Source organism: Equus przewalskii, chromosome 21 (assembly GCF_037783145.1).
Source record: "Equus przewalskii isolate Varuska chromosome 21, EquPr2, whole genome shotgun sequence".
NCBI classification, from domain to species: domain Eukaryota; kingdom Metazoa; phylum Chordata; class Mammalia; order Perissodactyla; family Equidae; genus Equus; species Equus przewalskii.
The window spans coordinates 26,060,178-26,077,002 of NC_091851.1; the positions used below are offsets into that span (position 1 = coordinate 26,060,178).

At 40.2% G+C, this 16,825-nt stretch overlaps 1 protein-coding gene across 2 annotated transcripts in view; it reads right to left on the reverse strand.

Moving 5' to 3' along the window:
• The window catches only part of UQCC1 (ubiquinol-cytochrome c reductase complex assembly factor 1), a 94,453-nt gene extending 92,272 nt beyond the window's left edge, over positions 1–2,181 (reverse strand). Inside the window, exon 1 of one of the 2 annotated variants that reach the window (XM_008525469.2) lies at positions 1,838–2,181. In XM_008525469.2, coding sequence (XP_008523691.1) covers positions 1,838–1,861 — 24 coding nt within the window. In that variant the 5' untranslated portion in view covers positions 1,862–2,181. The remainder of the gene's footprint in view (positions 1–1,837) is intronic. The other variant, XM_070588189.1, reaches the window with a different exon arrangement.
• Positions 2,182–16,825: the final 14,644 nt, after the last annotated feature.

Below are 16,825 nucleotides of genomic sequence, written 5' to 3' on the forward strand. Positions count from 1 at the left end.
CATGTTTACTGGCACTTTCAACTAGTCCTAAGGGATTTTCCATTGCTCTGTCACACATTACATTATAACATATGCTAAGAAGACTTCAAGAATCACCGTATAAAGTCAAAGTGACCTTCCTTATCTAAACTTGCTTTTTACATAAAAAGAGTAGAAAAGGATAAATAGAAAAAAATAAAAAAACAAATAACAGAGAACAGTTAGAGAGGTGGTTTCTATGGATGCCACCACTCTAGAAGAAATGAACCTGCAACACTCCACATGCTCAGAGGCAAGAATATTTAAGATAGCTGGGGCAGCGACTAATTTCCAAGACAAATCAAAGTGTTCATTTAAAGTCTACAGCCCAATAAACTTTTCAAAATCTTTTCCGCAAAACATCCATCTTAAAGACTAAATAACTTAAGACATCCAAGTTGCTATTTCCCCAGCAGTCCTCAGATCTGAATCAATTTCTGCCCTGGCATCAACAATTAACTTCACCAAGTGAATCTTTCTGTGGGTTCTAGGATATTTCAATATATTTAAATATACGTGCTTCAAATATTTATTCAGCAGCAATCGAGGATACTGCACTTTGCTACGCTGACACGGAAGGCAAGAAGTAAAACTGCAGTCCTTGTAAGCCGCATATAAAAATATTAGAAACACAAGTGTAGGGGGCCGGCCAGTGGCAGAGTGGTTAAGTTTGCGCGCTCAGCTTCCTCCGCCCAGGGTTTCGCCGGTTGGATCCTGGCGCGGACATGGCACCGGTCATCAAGCCATGTTGAGGCGGTGTCCCACATGCCACAACTAGAAGGACCCACAACTAAAATATACAACTATGTACTGGGGAGATTTGGGGAGAAAAAGCAGGAAAAAAAAAAGATTGGCAACAGTTGTTAGCCCAAGTGCCAATGTTTAAAAAAAAAAAAAAGAAAGAAACACAACTATAAAATAACAACTCAAAAGATAGCCAGAAGCAGGAATACACAACGTTTGGCTATGAAAAACAATGTCCTTGACCTAGTTTTTGAAAGACTTGCTAAAATTATACAGTCTCCCATCCCTCCATGATTAGAAACTAGGCTCTGCATCCTCCTAACCTTTTCCTGCTGCCACTTTCTCCTTTCATTTCTAGAGGTCAGAGGATGCCAGAGGGATCGAATGAATCAAGAAGCGCAGCAGCTTCCCATATGGGCGCTAAGACCTCTAGCAGTCCTTCCTCCTTAATTCATTCATCCTTCAACAAATATGTATTGAACACCTACGATGTGCCACACACTGTTAGGCAAAGTGAGAAAGACAGATATGACCTCGGTTCCCGTGCAGCTTTCAATCTAATAAAATCTATAATAGTACTCCACTTAACTGTACAGTTAAGAGTGACTACTGATCTCTGAAACAAACCCGGAGAACCTCAGAATCCGAAGGGACCGCAGATTAACGTCCTCGTTTTTTCCATGGGGACATTGAGGCCCGCAAGTGAATGCCCAAAGTCACACTGCGCTTTAGTGACAGAAGGGACCAGAACCCAGGTCTCCCGAAACTCCATCAGTGCCCCACGTGCTGCCTCTCCCTGAGGAGAAGCGGTCACAGGTGGTGACTGAGGAAAGCAAACTTCATCAAATTTAGGTCCGATGTCACTCACCCCCTCCTCCAAAGGGGAAGCCACGGCCAAACCGAGGGAAGGGGGAGGTGGGAAGCTGCCTCAGTTTCCCGCAGAGAGGCGGCCGCGCAGCCTCGCTACCGCACAGGCTCCCCTCCTGCGCTTTCCTCCAGTTTCTCCCGCCCCGCCCTGTCCCACGCCAACCCCAGGGCCCGGCGGGCGACCGCAGAAAATTACTCCTTCACTCACAAGGACTCGGACCAGCAACGCCATGTTCCTCAACAACCATTTCCGGGTGAACGGTGAGCTTCCGGAGTCCCCGGAGCCGCCACCCCTTCACTAGGTTGTCCTTTAGCCGGCGTGTGCCCGGCAACGGCGGCGCAGGCGTACAGAGGCCAGTGAGCGCACGAGCGCGCGCTTTCCCCGCTGTGCGCGAGGCTGCCGCGCGGGCGCGCGCGCCTCCCGCTCTCAGTTGGGTCCTCCCACCGCGTCACAGAGGCTCAAGCGCTCTCCGCAACACCAGGCCCCTTTGACCTCTGGCGTCGGGCTTTGCATTGCCCTCTCCTTAACGCCCGCTTCACCCAGCCTCTCTCCTCAGCGCCCCCTTGTGAGAGCCCCTCCTTTCCGGACTCTATTGCCACCAGGATCCCCAAATTTTCACTGGGTGTTGAAATGAACAGCACCTTGAGAGATCCCATCATTTAAGAGTTCCCTAAAAAGAGCCTGAGAAGGAGTAGTGGAGGAACAATTTTTTTTTTTTTTACTTAATTGGCAACATTCTTATGTTTTATTTTGCTGCTTCCTTTTTCTTACTCATCAGTTTTTTAAAGTTCTGTATGTGTTACCTTATATAGATCCAGTTCATTTTGGTTTAACAGCTGTTCTGTGTATGAGTCTATCACAGATAAGGTATAGTTGACACATAGTTCTTTCCATTTTCTAGTGTGTATGTTTTTATGACCCATGTTTCTGTGAATATTTTTGTGCATTTAAGAGCAAAAATTTTAGGGGCCGGCCCCATGGCCGGGTAGTTACGTGTGTGCACTCTGCTTCTGTGGCCCAGGGTTTCGTGGTTTGAATCCTGGGCACGGACATGGCACACCGTTCATCAAGCCATGCTGAGGCGGCATCCCACATGCTAAACCCACAACTAAAAATATACAACTGTGGGGCGGGGGGCCTTTGGGGAGAAAAAGGAAAAATAAAATCTTTAAAAAAAGGCAAAAATTTTAATGGCACTGATCTAATTCTGTGCGATTTTTCTTCAAAATCATTTGCTAGCCCGAGGCTAGCTGCATTTGATAAAGGATTAAGGTTTTTCCAAGTCATGGAATGGATGTCATCAGTGCAAAGAAGAGGATGATATTATGTTGTCAAGAAAAAGGTTCAAGTGATAGGCCAGGAAATCTGTATAGTGAAGGATAAAAAGAGAGAGAAGAGGCTGTTCGGAAAGAAGAAGGGTCAAATGAGTAAAAGAAAATGTAATGAGAATAACTGAGTGAGAGCTTAAAGGATAAGAAATTACAGTCAGACCGTGAGATTTTTTAATTTAAGATTTTGTGGTTGGAGATGTAATGTACAGCTTGGTGGCTATAGTTAATAATACTGTATTGTATATTTTAAAGTTGCTAAGAGAGTAGATCTTAAAAGTTATCAGCACAGGAAAAAAATTTTTTTTAACTATGTATGGTGATGGATGCTAACTAGACTTACCCATGGTGATCATTTTGCAATACGTACAAATATTGAATCATTATGTTATACACCCAAAACTAATATAATGTTATATGTCAATTATATCTCAATAAAAAAAGGTTTTGGGGTTAAAACTGTTGTGTGTAATGACAAAGTGCAGGGGGCGGCTGTAGAAGAGAGTTATTGAAGTGAAGTGGAGGTGAAAATCCCTGGAGTAGAGGCCATCAAAGAATTGAGAGCCCAAGATTTAGGATAGGTCATCTACACAAACATTTAGGTTACCTAGGTTAATGGCTTGATTTGGAATGAAAAGGTATATTCTATGTCTGATGAAGTCTACAATCAACAGAGAGTGTCCATGAGGTTAGCAGTAGCTTGAACGTATAGTATGAACCTTAATGGAGGAGCCAGTAGAAGGGTAATGGCTTGAAAGTGGTATTGAAAAGCAAGCAGACGAAGACTCTAACCACCAGTCTTAACACACACACAGTATAGAATGACAAGAAACGTCCTGGAGAAGGAAGGCTACAGTGGAAGTAATATTCAAAAAACAAGTCAGGTTTCAGTTTAGACAGAAAGCAGAAGGAATTCTAGGAACAGGCTAAGGGTATAGATAAGTTTATCTATCATGGAACCCACGGAGATTGCAGGTTCCATAAAGCCCTTCACAATGCCCTTGTTCCTTGGCCTCATTTCCCCAGTGCTGCTCAGCTCCTCTCCACTTCCAGGGCTGGTCAGCTCCTTGTCCTCTAAACACAGCCTGAAGCCCCAGCAATCTTCATTGTTCTCCCAAAGCTCCCTTTCCCTCTCTAAGTTTCATCTTTCTCTTCACACTGCCTCTAACCTCAGAATTCCCATACTTCCTTAAAGGCCCCACGTTGAAATTCAGTTGTTCATTAAAAAAAAAATTACTAAGCATTTATCATGATCCAGGTTCAGATCTAGATGCTGAAGACACAGTGGAAAATAAAGCAAAGTTCCTGCACTCATGGGGTTTATATTCCAGTGAAGGAAGACAAACATTAAAAAATATGTATAATATAATGTCAGGTAACAGTAAATGCTAAGCAAGATAAGAATAAAAAGTGATAGGGAGAGGTGCTATTTTAGATAGGATGATCAAGCAAGGCCTCACTGAATTTGATCAGAAATGTGAATGAAATGAGTGACCCGTGTAAATATCTCAAAAAAGAGCATGCCAGACAGAACAGCAAGTGCAAAGGCCCCAGTATGGGAGAATACTTGGTGTTTCCAAGGAAGAACAAGGAGGTATGGCTGGAGCCAGATGATTAAGGAAGAATATGGTAGGAGATAAGGTTGACAAGGTGGCCAGAGGCCAGATCATGGGGCACCTTGTTGGCCACGGTAAAGACTTTGGATTCTATTGTAAGGGTATCCTAGTGTACATGTAGAAAATCACTGGAAGGATACGCAAGAAACTGGACATGGTGGTTATGGTTGTTGATTCTGAGGAAGGGGGTTGGGGGACCAGGATGTTAGGTATAGAAGGTAGACATACTTTTCACTATATATCCTTTTGTCTTCTTTGAAGTCTGTGCCATATGTCTATAAATACCTTAAAATTTTTTTTTTAAATCCGTGTCACTGTCAAAATCTTACTCTGCAAAAAAAACTTACTCATTGCTTTTCCAATGAAAATACAAAGTAGAACTTGGTCCTTGCCTTTAAGGATATTACATATGTAGGGGGGTATAATACATAGTTGCATATAAAAAAATAGTGTAAAAGAATGAAGTTAGTCTCCTACCTCACACTATATGGGAAATTAACTCAAAATGGATCATAGACCTAAATGTAAGAGCTAAACTATAAAACTCTTAGGAGAAAACACGAGTAAATCTTCATGACCTTGTGTTAGGCAGAGCCTTCTTAGATACAACACCAAAAGCACAAATGACAAAAGAAAAAATAGATAAATTGTACTACATCCAAATTTAAACTTTTGTGTTGCAAAAGATACCATCAAGGAAGTGAAAAGATACGAATTGGGAGAAAACATTTATAAATCATATATCTGACAAGGGGATTATATGTAGAATATATAAAGAACTCTACAACTCAATAATAAAAAAATAACACTCAGTGGAAAAATGGGCAAAGGATTTGAATAGACATTTCTCCAAAGAAGGTATACAAATGGTCAATAAGCTAATAAAAAGATGATCAAAATCATTGGTCATTAGGGAAATACAAACAAACACATGCACAATGAGTTACCAGTTCACATACCTACTAGATGGCTACAGTCAAGCAAGCACATAATAAAGTGTTTGGCAATGATGTGGAAAAACTAGATCCCTCATACATTGCTGATGGGAATGTAAAATGGTACGGCTGCTTTGGAAAATAGTCTGGCTGTTCCTCAGAATGATAAACATAGAGTCACCACATGACCCAGTAAATCCATTCCTAATTACATATCCAAAAGAAATGAAAACATATATCCACACAAAAATTTGTGTATGAATATTTATCATAGCATTATTCGTAATATCCAAAAAGTGGAAATAACTTAAACATCCATCAACTGATGAATGGATAAATAAAAGGTGGTTCATCTAGAAAATGGATAATTATTCAATAATAAAAAGGAATGAAGTACTGATACTGTGCTGTGACATGAATGATCCTCAAAAACATTATGCCAAGTGAAAGAAGTCAATCCACAAGAGGTTACATAACGTATGATTCCATTTCTATAAAGTGTCCATCTGCCCACTTCCATGGTCAGTTCCTGGATCTCATCACCAGAATTGTTTTAATTCTGGAAATTTTAATTTATGCCATTCTGTGTACTTACCATCCTATTCTTTCAGTTTTCATCCAATACTCCTAGTACACCTGTCATTCTACCCTACCCCATTGAGACCTCCAGGCTTTTTATCTCTTTATAGTCTGTCAACCCGCTCCCCGCTCTGAGCTTATCTAGCTCAGACCATATGGTCTATCACTTTAATTGCTCTCTTGCCAATATTAACTCATTTGCTCAAATATCTTCCTATCCTGCCCACCTAAGAAGACCCCCAACCCTGTAATTGTCCATTTATTCTATTCCTGCAACTAGATTATTGAGTACTATTGGAGGAAATCATACAAGGGCCATATGGATACCACCAAATATGGTTACTAACCTCTATTATGCTCAACTTTGCCTCCCTTCTCCAAAACTAGTGTTTATAACTGTATTAGATTCCTATGGCTGCCATAACAAAAAGCCTGTAAACCAGATGGCTTAAAACAATGGAAATGTGATGAAGAAATAAAAACCTTCCCAGATAAACAAAAGCTAAGGGAGTTCATCGCCACAACCTCCCCTCCCCCACTACAAGACATGCTCAACAAGGCCCTCATACCAGGAAAAAAGGAAAGGGGTTACAAAGCTTTGAGCAAGGAGATAAACAGGTAAACAAAATCAGAAAATTGCAGCTCTTTATCAGAACAGGTTAGCAAACAATTATAACATTAAAGATAAAGGGAAGGAAAACATCAAAAATAAAAATAATCTTGTCATTTTAACCACAAACTCACAACACAAGATGGAATAAGTTGCGACAAAACAGAAGCAGAAAAGGAAGGGGATGGAATTGGCTTAGTCTAAGGAAATAAGAGGCTATCAGAAAATGGACTATCTCATCTATGAGATTTTTTTATACAAACCTCATGGTAACCACTAAATAAACCATCAGAACAGAGACACACATAATAAATAAAGAGAAAACTGAGACAACCGTCATGGAGAGCTACCAAACCGAATTGGTAGTCCAAAACACATGAGACAAGAAATAGGGCAAATGCAGAAGAACAGGAAAACAAGTGACAAAATGGCAGCATTAAGCCCTCATACGTCAATAATCACTCTAAATATAAATGGATTGAATTCTCCATTCAAAATACGCAGAGTGGCGGGATGGATTAAAAAACAAGACCCAACAATATTTTCCCTCCAGGAAACATATCTCAGCTCTAAACAGGTTCAGAGTGAAGGGGTGCAAGACAATACTCCAAGCTAATGGCAGACAAAAGAAAGCAGGTGTTGCCATACTTAGATCAAAGTAGACTTCAAGTTAAAAGAGGTAATGAGAGACAAAGAGGGACAGTATATAATCACAAAAGGGACACTGCACCAAGAAGACATAACACTTGTAAATATGTATGCACCCAGCACAGGAGCACCAAAGTACATAAAGCAACTACTACCAAACGTAAAAGGAGATATTAACGACAACACAATAATAGTAGGGGACCCTAACACCTCACTTACATCAATGAATAGATCATCCAAACAGAAAGTCAAGAAGGAAATAGTGGATTTAAATGAAAAACTAGGCCAGATGGACTTAATAGCTACATATAGAGCACTCCATCCAAAAACAGCAGAATATACATTCTTCTCAAGTACACATGGAGCATTCTCAAGGATAGACTATATGTTGGGAAACAAGGCAAGCCTCAATAAATTTAAGAAGATTGAAATCATATCAAGCATCTTCTCCAACCATAATGCTATGAAACTAGAAATCAACTACAAGAAAAAAGCTGGGAAAGTCACAAATATGTGGAGAATAAACAACATACTCCTGAACAACCAATGGAACATTGAAGAAATTAAAGGCGAAATCAAAAAATATCTGGTGGGACTGGCCCTGTGGCTGAGTGGTTAAGTTCGTGCCCTCCACTTCGGCAGCCCAGGGTTTCCCCGGTTCAGATCCTGGGCGTGGACATGGCACTGCTCATCAGGCATTTTGAGGCAGCATCCCACATGCCACAACTAGAAGGACCCACAACTAAAATATACAACTATGTACCAGGGGGATTTGGGGAGAAAAAGCAAAAAAAAAAACAAACAAGAAGAAGATTGGCAACAGGTGTTAGCTCACGTGCCAATGTTTAAAAAAAAAAAGAGCAAGATTGGCACAGGTGTTAGCTCAGTGACAATCTTCCTCAAGCAAAAAGAGGAAGATTGGCAATAGATGTTAGCTCAGGGCCAATCTTCCTCACAAAAAAATAGTAACAATAATAATAAAAATATCTGGAGACAAATGAAGATGAAAATACACCATACCAGGGTCGGCCCCATGGCCAAGTGGTTAAGTTCGTGTGCTCGGCTGCAGCAGCCCAAGGTTTCGCTGGTTTGGATCCTGGTCGCAGACATGGCACTACTCAGCAAGCCACGCTGAGGCGGCATCCCACATGCCACAACTAGAAGGACCCACAACTAAAAATATGCAACTATGTACCGGGGGGCTTTGGGGAGAAAAAGGAAAAAATAAAATCTTAAAAAAAAGAATACACCATACCAACTCATGTGGGATGCAGCAAAAGTGGTCCTAAGGGGTAAATTCATAACAATACACACCCGCCTTACCAAACAAGAAAAATCTCAAATAAGCAATCTTAAACTACACCTAACAGAATTAGAAAAAGAAGAACAAACAAAGCCCAAAGTCAGCAGAAGGAAGGAAATAATAAAAATAGACAGAAATAAATGAAATTGAAACAAACAAACAAAACCACTAGAAAAGATCAATGAAACAAAGAGCTGGTTCATTGAGAAGATACACAAAATTGACAAATCCTTACCAGACTCACTAAGAAAAAAAGAGAGAAGCCCCAAATCGATAAAATTAGAAATGAAAGAGGAGAAATTACAACTGATACCACAGAAATACAAAGGATTATAAGAGAATACTATGAAAAATGATATGCCAACAAATTGGACAATCTAGAAGAAGCGGATAAATTCTTAGATTTATACAACCTCCCAAAACTGAATCAAGAAGAAACAGAGAATCTGAATTGACCGATCGCAAGAGAAGACATTGAAACGGTAATCAACAACCTCCCAAAAAATAAAAGTCCAGGATCAGATGGCACCTCTGGAAAATTCTGCCAAATATTCAAAGAAGGTTAATATCTATCCTGCTCAAACTATTCCAAAAAGTTGAAATGGAACACTTCCTAACACATTTTATGAGGTCAACGTCACCCTGAACCCAAACCCACACAAGGACAACACAAAAAAGGAAAATTACAGGCCAATATCACTGATGAACATAGATGCAAAAATCCTCAGGTAACGAAAGATCCCGAATAGCCAAGCAACCCTGAGAAACAAGAACAAAGCTGGAGGCATCACAGCCCCTGACTTCAAAATACACTGCAAATCTATGGTAATCAAGACAACATGGTAGTGGTACAAAAACAGCGACACAGATCAATGAAACAGAATTGAAAGGCCAGAAAAAAAACCCACACATCTACAGTCAGCTAATCTTCAACAAAGGAGCAACATACAATGGAGAAAGAAAAAGCCTCTTTAATAAATGGTGCTGGGAAAACTGGACAGCCACATGCAAAAAAATGAAAGTAGACCATTATCTTTCTCCAAAAACAAAAATAGATTCAAAATGGACCAAAGACTTAAAGGTAAGACCTGAAACCATAAAACTCCTAGAAGAAAATATAGACAGCACACTCTTTGACATCATTCTTAAAAGGACCTTTTTAAATACCATGTCTACCCAGACAAGGGAAACAAAGAAAAAACAAACAAGCAGGACTTCATCAGACTAAAGAGCTTCTGGAAGGCAAAGGAAACCAGGATTAAAATGAAAAGACAAACCACCAACTGGGAGAAAATATTTGCAATTTATATATCCAACAAGGGGTTAATCTCTGTTATATATAAAGAATTCACACAACTGAACTACAAAAAAGAAACAAGCCAATCAAAAAGTGGGCAGAGGGTATGAACAGACATTTTTCCAAAGAAGAAATACTGATGGCCAATAAGCACACGAAAAGATGCTCAACATCACTAATCATCAGGGATTTGCAAATCAAAACTACACTTCGATACCATCTTATGCCTGTTAGAATGGCTATAATCACCCACACAAAAAATAACAAATGTTGAAGAAGTTGTGGAGAAAATGGAACTCTGATACACTGCTGGTGGGAATGCAAACTGATGCAGCCACTATGGAAAACAGTATGGAGATTTCTCAAAAAATTAAAAATAGAAATAGCATATGACTCAGCTATCCTACTACTGGGTATTTCTCCAAAGAACTTGAAATCAACAATACGGAGACTTATGCACCCCTATGTTCATTGCAGCATTATTCACAATAGCCAAGATGCAGAAGCAACCCAAGTGCCCAATAACTGATGGTTGGATAAAGAAGATGTGTGTACAAGATGTACACACAACGGAATGTTACTCAGCCATAAAAAAGGCAAAATCGTCCCATTCACAACAACGTGGATCGACCTTGAGGGTATTATGTTAAGCAAAATAAGCCTGACAGAGAAAGACAAACACTGTATTATTTCATTCATATATGGAAGATAAATTAACACACAGACAAAGAGAACAGTTTAGTGGTTACCAGAGGGGAAGGGGGTTGGGGGGTGGGCACAAGGGGTGAAGGGGCACATTTATATGGTGACAGACAAATAATAATGTACAAGTGAAATTTCACAATGTTATAAACTATTATGACCTCAAAAAAAAGGAAATGTATTGTTTCACAGTTCTGGAGCTAGAAGTACAAAATCAAGGTGTTGTCAGGATCATGCTCTATCTGAAGGCTCTAGGAGAGGATCCTTCCTTGCCTTTTTCTAGCTTCTGGCAGTTACTGGCAATTCTTAGCATTACTTGATTTACAGATGCATAACTCCAATCTCTCTGTCTGTTATCACATGGTCTTCTCCCGATGCTCCTGTCTCTATCTCTCTTCTCTTTTTTTAAGGACTCCAGTCATTTTGGATTAGGGCCCACCCTAATGAACTCATCTTAACTTGATTACATCTGCAAAGACCCTGTTTCCAAATAAGGTTGTATTCGCAGGTACAGGGGTTAAGACTTTAACATATGTTTTTGAGGAACATACTTCAACCCATAACAGGATGCTTCTGACCCCTTTCTACTGTCTCTAAACAGATGGCCTCACCTCCTACTTCACAGAGAAAATAGCAATTAGAAGCCACCAGAGGAGCCGCCCCATGACCAGGTGGTTAATTTCATGCCCTCTGCTTCGGCGGCCCAGGGTTTTGCTGGTTCAGATCCTGGGTTCGGATGTGGCACCACTCATCAAGCCATGCTGAGGCAGCGTCCCACATAACACAACCAGAATATACAACTATATACTGGGGGGCTTTGGGGAGAAGAATAAGGGAAAAAAAGGAAGAAGAAGAAGATTGGCAACAGGTGTTAGCTCACGTGCCGATCTTTAAAAAAAAAAAGTGTTAGAAGCCATCAGAAGGAAATTTAATTTCCCAGCACTAAACTAACAAACCTGATTTTATCACGTGCATTTATCCTTTCTTCCTTTTATCATTTCATGGAAGAATTGCTATTTTTCCTACTTAAAGCTAATCTGTTAAGAGTTCTTCAATCTTGACATGTCCAAAACTGAGTTCATCATCTTTCTCTCAAAATCTTTTCCTCCTTTTGTGTTCTCTTTTTTATTGTTGTTAAATGGCACACTGTCCACCCAGTTACCCAAGCAAAAAACCACAGGATTCACTCTTGACTTTGCATTTCCTTTAATTTCTCCATCTCGACATGCCCCAAGTCCTACCAGTTCCATCTGTTAATACGTATAAATTCCATCTGTTCTTCTCCAATCACCACTAATTCCTTCCTAGTTCAGACTACCTTCTTCTCTCATGTGGTCTACTATGACTTGATCAGCAAGTCTGATCTATTCTGTTGATTCTCCTATATGGATATCCAGAGCTAGAGCATTTCAAGCAGAAAGAGCAACACATGCAAAATCCTTGAGGAAAGAACTGGCTTGGTAAGTTTAAGAAAAAAGGAAAGCCAAGAATAGTGTGGCTGGTACGTAGTAAGTAAGTAGGGCAATGTAGAAGATGAGGTTTGAGGCATTGGAGGCCATGGTGAGGAGTTTGCATTTTATTTTATTTTATTTTATTTTATTTTAGACAGGGCAGTGACATGATCTGATCTGCAGTTTTAAAGGGGCTGTCTCAGCTGCTTTTTTGAGAATGGATTATGGGTCACACCACAGTTTATTTCCAGCATGCACCCTAGGTTTGGCAAGATGAGCCATGAATGTGACCCCAGTTTGGGGACTTTCTCTAGCTCACTTTCAGTGTATATAAAATGGGAGAACTATCCAAATTGGTTTAATTTAGGCTCAAATAGAGAAATCTCTATTTATTCCCTCTTAAGTGCCAAGGATCGAGTCTCCCTCCTTGGAAGAGTCAAGGCGAAACATTCTTTCCCTCTAGAAAAAAATATTAAAGGAAGCCAGAAAGAAGACAAATGGGGAGGGGGCAGTGTCCAGTCCTAAAGGATTATGTAATCAAACCTAAGTGACCGATCTCCATTCCGACAGAGTGACTGTGCTTTCCTAAACTAAAAAGCCATTGGCTGAGAAGAGCTTTTACTGATTTATAAATTTATTTATGTGAAAATTTCCACAAAGGTTAATATTTATTAAATCACATTTTTTTTAAAAAAAGAACTTTATACTGAACTATTCTAGAACATTCAGAATATATATTCTCTATGACTATAGGACAATACTTGCAAATGGGATCAAAATTTTGGTTTACTTTCCTCTTTGAAGAACAGTCCATGCACTTTACCTCTGAATCAAGCTAACCTAGCAGAGAACTGGCTATGCGTCATATTGGCCCCCATAGAATTGTTTTCTCTATACCTTACCACAATGCCAGCAACTTTTATGATTTAAGAAACCACTCTATAAAACTTATTGTATTTGCTGTAACAATGTTATCAAAGATACTGTGTTATATTAGTTTTCAAGAATGGCTATACAGTGTGTCTGCTGAACAATTGCTTGATTAAGTCATAGATGCAGTGACTTGTGTAAATAGCCTATTTTCCCTCTTTGTATTGGCTGCTAGACAGCTTAGAGCCCAATGGATAGCCCGCCTGAAGCAGATGTAGGTCATTATAATCTGCATTGTAGCCCTGTTCTTGGCTTCACCGTTGTCCCTTTGTTTTCTTTTCTTCTTGACTCACAGTTGATTTATCTTGTGCATTTTACATATCCTTGTAAGACCCTTAAATCCTTTCTGAAACATAGCAAAGTATGAATGAGTGAACAGTATTGAAGATACTGAAACCAATCAAACATTAAATCCTATCTCAAAAAAAAAAAGACTCTCAAACCCAGCATATCCTCTGCATTCTTTTCTTAAAGAAGAACAAATACCTCTGTTTTAGACAACGTGCTGTTCCCTATTGCCTAGAGGCTAAAATTCAAACTCCTTCATCGTCAGTGGGGAGTAAGAGCCTCATCTCTTGATATACCTGCCACTCTCCACACATACACATATCCTGCTACATTAAACTTCCAGAACATGCCAGAACCTTTCATAACTTGTTGCCTCTGTGTGTGCTGTTTCTTCTACCTGGACCATCCTTCTCACCTTCCTTCTCCATCTGGCAAATTCCTTTCTTTAAAGTCTAGTTTAAAAGACATTTCTACCTTTTTTCCTCTCTAATTTCCCTAGGCAGAGTTAGCTTCTTTCTATTCTATGCTTTCATAGCACTTTAAATGGACATTATTTGTTTGCATGCCTGTTTGTACAACTACATCGTAAGCTCCTTTTGAAAATGGTTATTGTTCATTCATTCAACATATGCAATGGAGCCACATGATATACTCGTTTAACTTACTTCTTAGGAAAAAACATAAAAAGAAAAAGAAGAAAGACAAATACTGTATGATTTCACTTTCGTGAGGAATCTAAAGGGGTCAAACTCATAGAGACAGAAAGTAGAATTACTGTTGCCAGGATCTGGAGGCGGGGAAGAAATAGGGAGTTGTTCAATGTATACTCATTGTTTCAATTTTGCAAGGTGAAAACGTTCTAGAGATCTGTGGCACAACAATGTGAACATAGGGTAACGCTACTGAACAGTACACTTAAAAATGGTTAAGATGGCAGATTTTGTGCTTTGTGTTTCCTATCACAATTTCAAAAAGAAAAAGAAGAATAATCAGCTATCAGATGCCTGAGATGGGACCACGAATCTGCTGTTTCTGCAGCTGGTCTTGGTTTTTTTCCTCTCTTTCCTAGTGTGTGCATCTCACCAGGCTGAATGTGATTCTATTGTTTAAGGATAAGTGTTTTTCTTACAGCGTGACCCTTACATGCAAGCCAATTGCTCATATGGACCTCAGTCAAAGAAACTGTTCTGATATTGGAGGGAAAAAATGGTCACGTTGAAATAGTTAAGAGAAGAAAGAGACTATATTTAAAGAATTTTCAAGGATTATTTTTACTATATGAGTATAACCTGGATAACCAAAATCTATTATGTATATCATGAAGTTCCTGATACCAATTTTTACCACGCTTTGAGCTTGGTTTAGGGGAGGAGAACGCAGTAGTATAGGACAGGGAAGTTGACTAGGTAAACACTAAGGTTCCCTTCAATCCTGTACACTGAACATCCTGGTAAGAGCTCTCCTTCCTCACCAACTCTCCAGTGGTGTGCTCGACTTTTGAGGCCCCGGCTGCTCTGTTTTCTCTGTTTTTCAAATCTGCACCTCACAGAAGGCAAGTGGAAAGCCTCAGTGTGCCCATAAGTAAGTGACTTGGCAGCTCCCAGCTGGAGCTATACCTCACATACTCGGTAGTACCAGTCAATAATGTGGTATGATTTTAGGATTGGGAAGATGTGCTCATCCCTCTTTGTAAACTCACTGTTATTCATTTGCTCATATAGTCCCTCTGACTAAAATGTCTTCCTTCAATCCCCATCCAAATTTCATTCAACCTTCAGGACCCAGCTCAAGTTCCTCATGCTCCGTGAAGCCTTCCTATCACCTTTTTCAATTGCTCCACTCATTTATCACTTGAGCAGTTGATTACCTTCTCTCTCTCTCTCTCTCTCTCTCTCTCTCTCTCTCTCTCTCTTTTTGGTGAGGAAGATTGGCCCTGAACTAACATCCATGCCAATCTTCCTCTATTTTGTATGTGGGACGCTGCCACAGCATGGCTTGATAAGCAGTGTGTAGGTCCGTGCCCAAGATCTGAGCCCACAAACCCCGGGCTACAGAAGCCAAATGTGCAAACTTAACCACTATGCCACTGGGCCAGCCCAAAAGATTATGTGACTTTTTTCTGGGGTGGGGGGGGGAGGTGGGGAGAAAGATTGGCCCTGAACTAACATCTGTTGCCAATCTTCCTCTTTTTGCTTGAGGAAGATCATCACTGAAGTAACATCTGTGCCAATCTTTCTCCATTTTGTATGTGGGACGCCAGCTCAGTATGGTTTAGAGGAACAATGGTAGGTCTGCACCCAGGATCCGAACCCATGAACCCCAGGCCATCAAAGCAGAGCATGCAAACTTAACCACTATGCCACCAGGCCAACCCCTTTTCTTTCTCTTATTTGCCTGAGTTAAACTATCATATACTTCTCATACCATTATTTACTTATTATGTTATTAACATTTTATATCTGTAAGCCTTGGCTTCCCTGTTGTCAATAATTGTAGCTAAAGTTTATTGAGCGCTTACTACAGGCCAAGCAACTCTCTATGCTCTAAGACATGGGGACTATTGTTATCCCCACTTGACAGATGAGGGAACTTGAGACAAGAAAGGTGTGATAACTTTTCCCAAGGTCCACAGGTAGTAAGAGGCATAGCTGGAATTTGAATTCAGGTAGTCTGACCCTAGAGCTCTTACCAGTATGTTCAGTGTGCAGGATTGAAGGGAACCTTAGTGTTTACCTAGTCAACTTCCCTACCCTATACTGCTGTTTTCTCCTCCCCTAAACCAAGCTCAAATCCCTTCTCCAGTTTCCCAAGTGGTTATCCAACCTCTTCTTGACCATAGAGATCTTGATATTTTGCCTATTCCATTTTTAGACTTAAAAAGCCCTCCTTTAAATTCTTCTGAAATCTGCGTGAGGAACAACACAGCATAGATGAGCTACTAGCTCATCTATAAAGTGGGGATTATAGTCGCTGTCTCCCGGGATGGTTACAAGGAATGAATAAGGATGAAAGCACTTAGCATGGTGCCTGGCACCAGGAACCGCACAATGCATGACAGCAATTGATTATACTTTACCTCTCTTTGTGCATAGATCTGTCCTCTGGAGCCACACAAACCAATCACTTCTCTTTTCTCCGTGGTATTCTTTCAGTGTCCGAAGGCTGTGATCATGTCCCCTCTAAGACTTCTTTTTTTCCTCCTATCTATATGTCTCCAGTATTTTCAGCTGAATCTCTGAAGATATTGTTTCTAGGTTCCTCACTATCGTGTCTTTCTCCATCCCTCCCTCTTTGGCTTGGGTGAAGAAATCAGAAAATCACTGAGCAGAGGAGAACTACAACTTCCTTGGGTTTCTACACTGCATGTCTATTAATGAAGCCCACACTATATTCACATTTAGGCAGCCACACTACATTCAGTTGACTCCATTGAGTTCACAGCCACCTACAACACCATCTCTTTTCCATCTGAAATTGTGAAATCACATTTTTTCACATCCTGTACTTG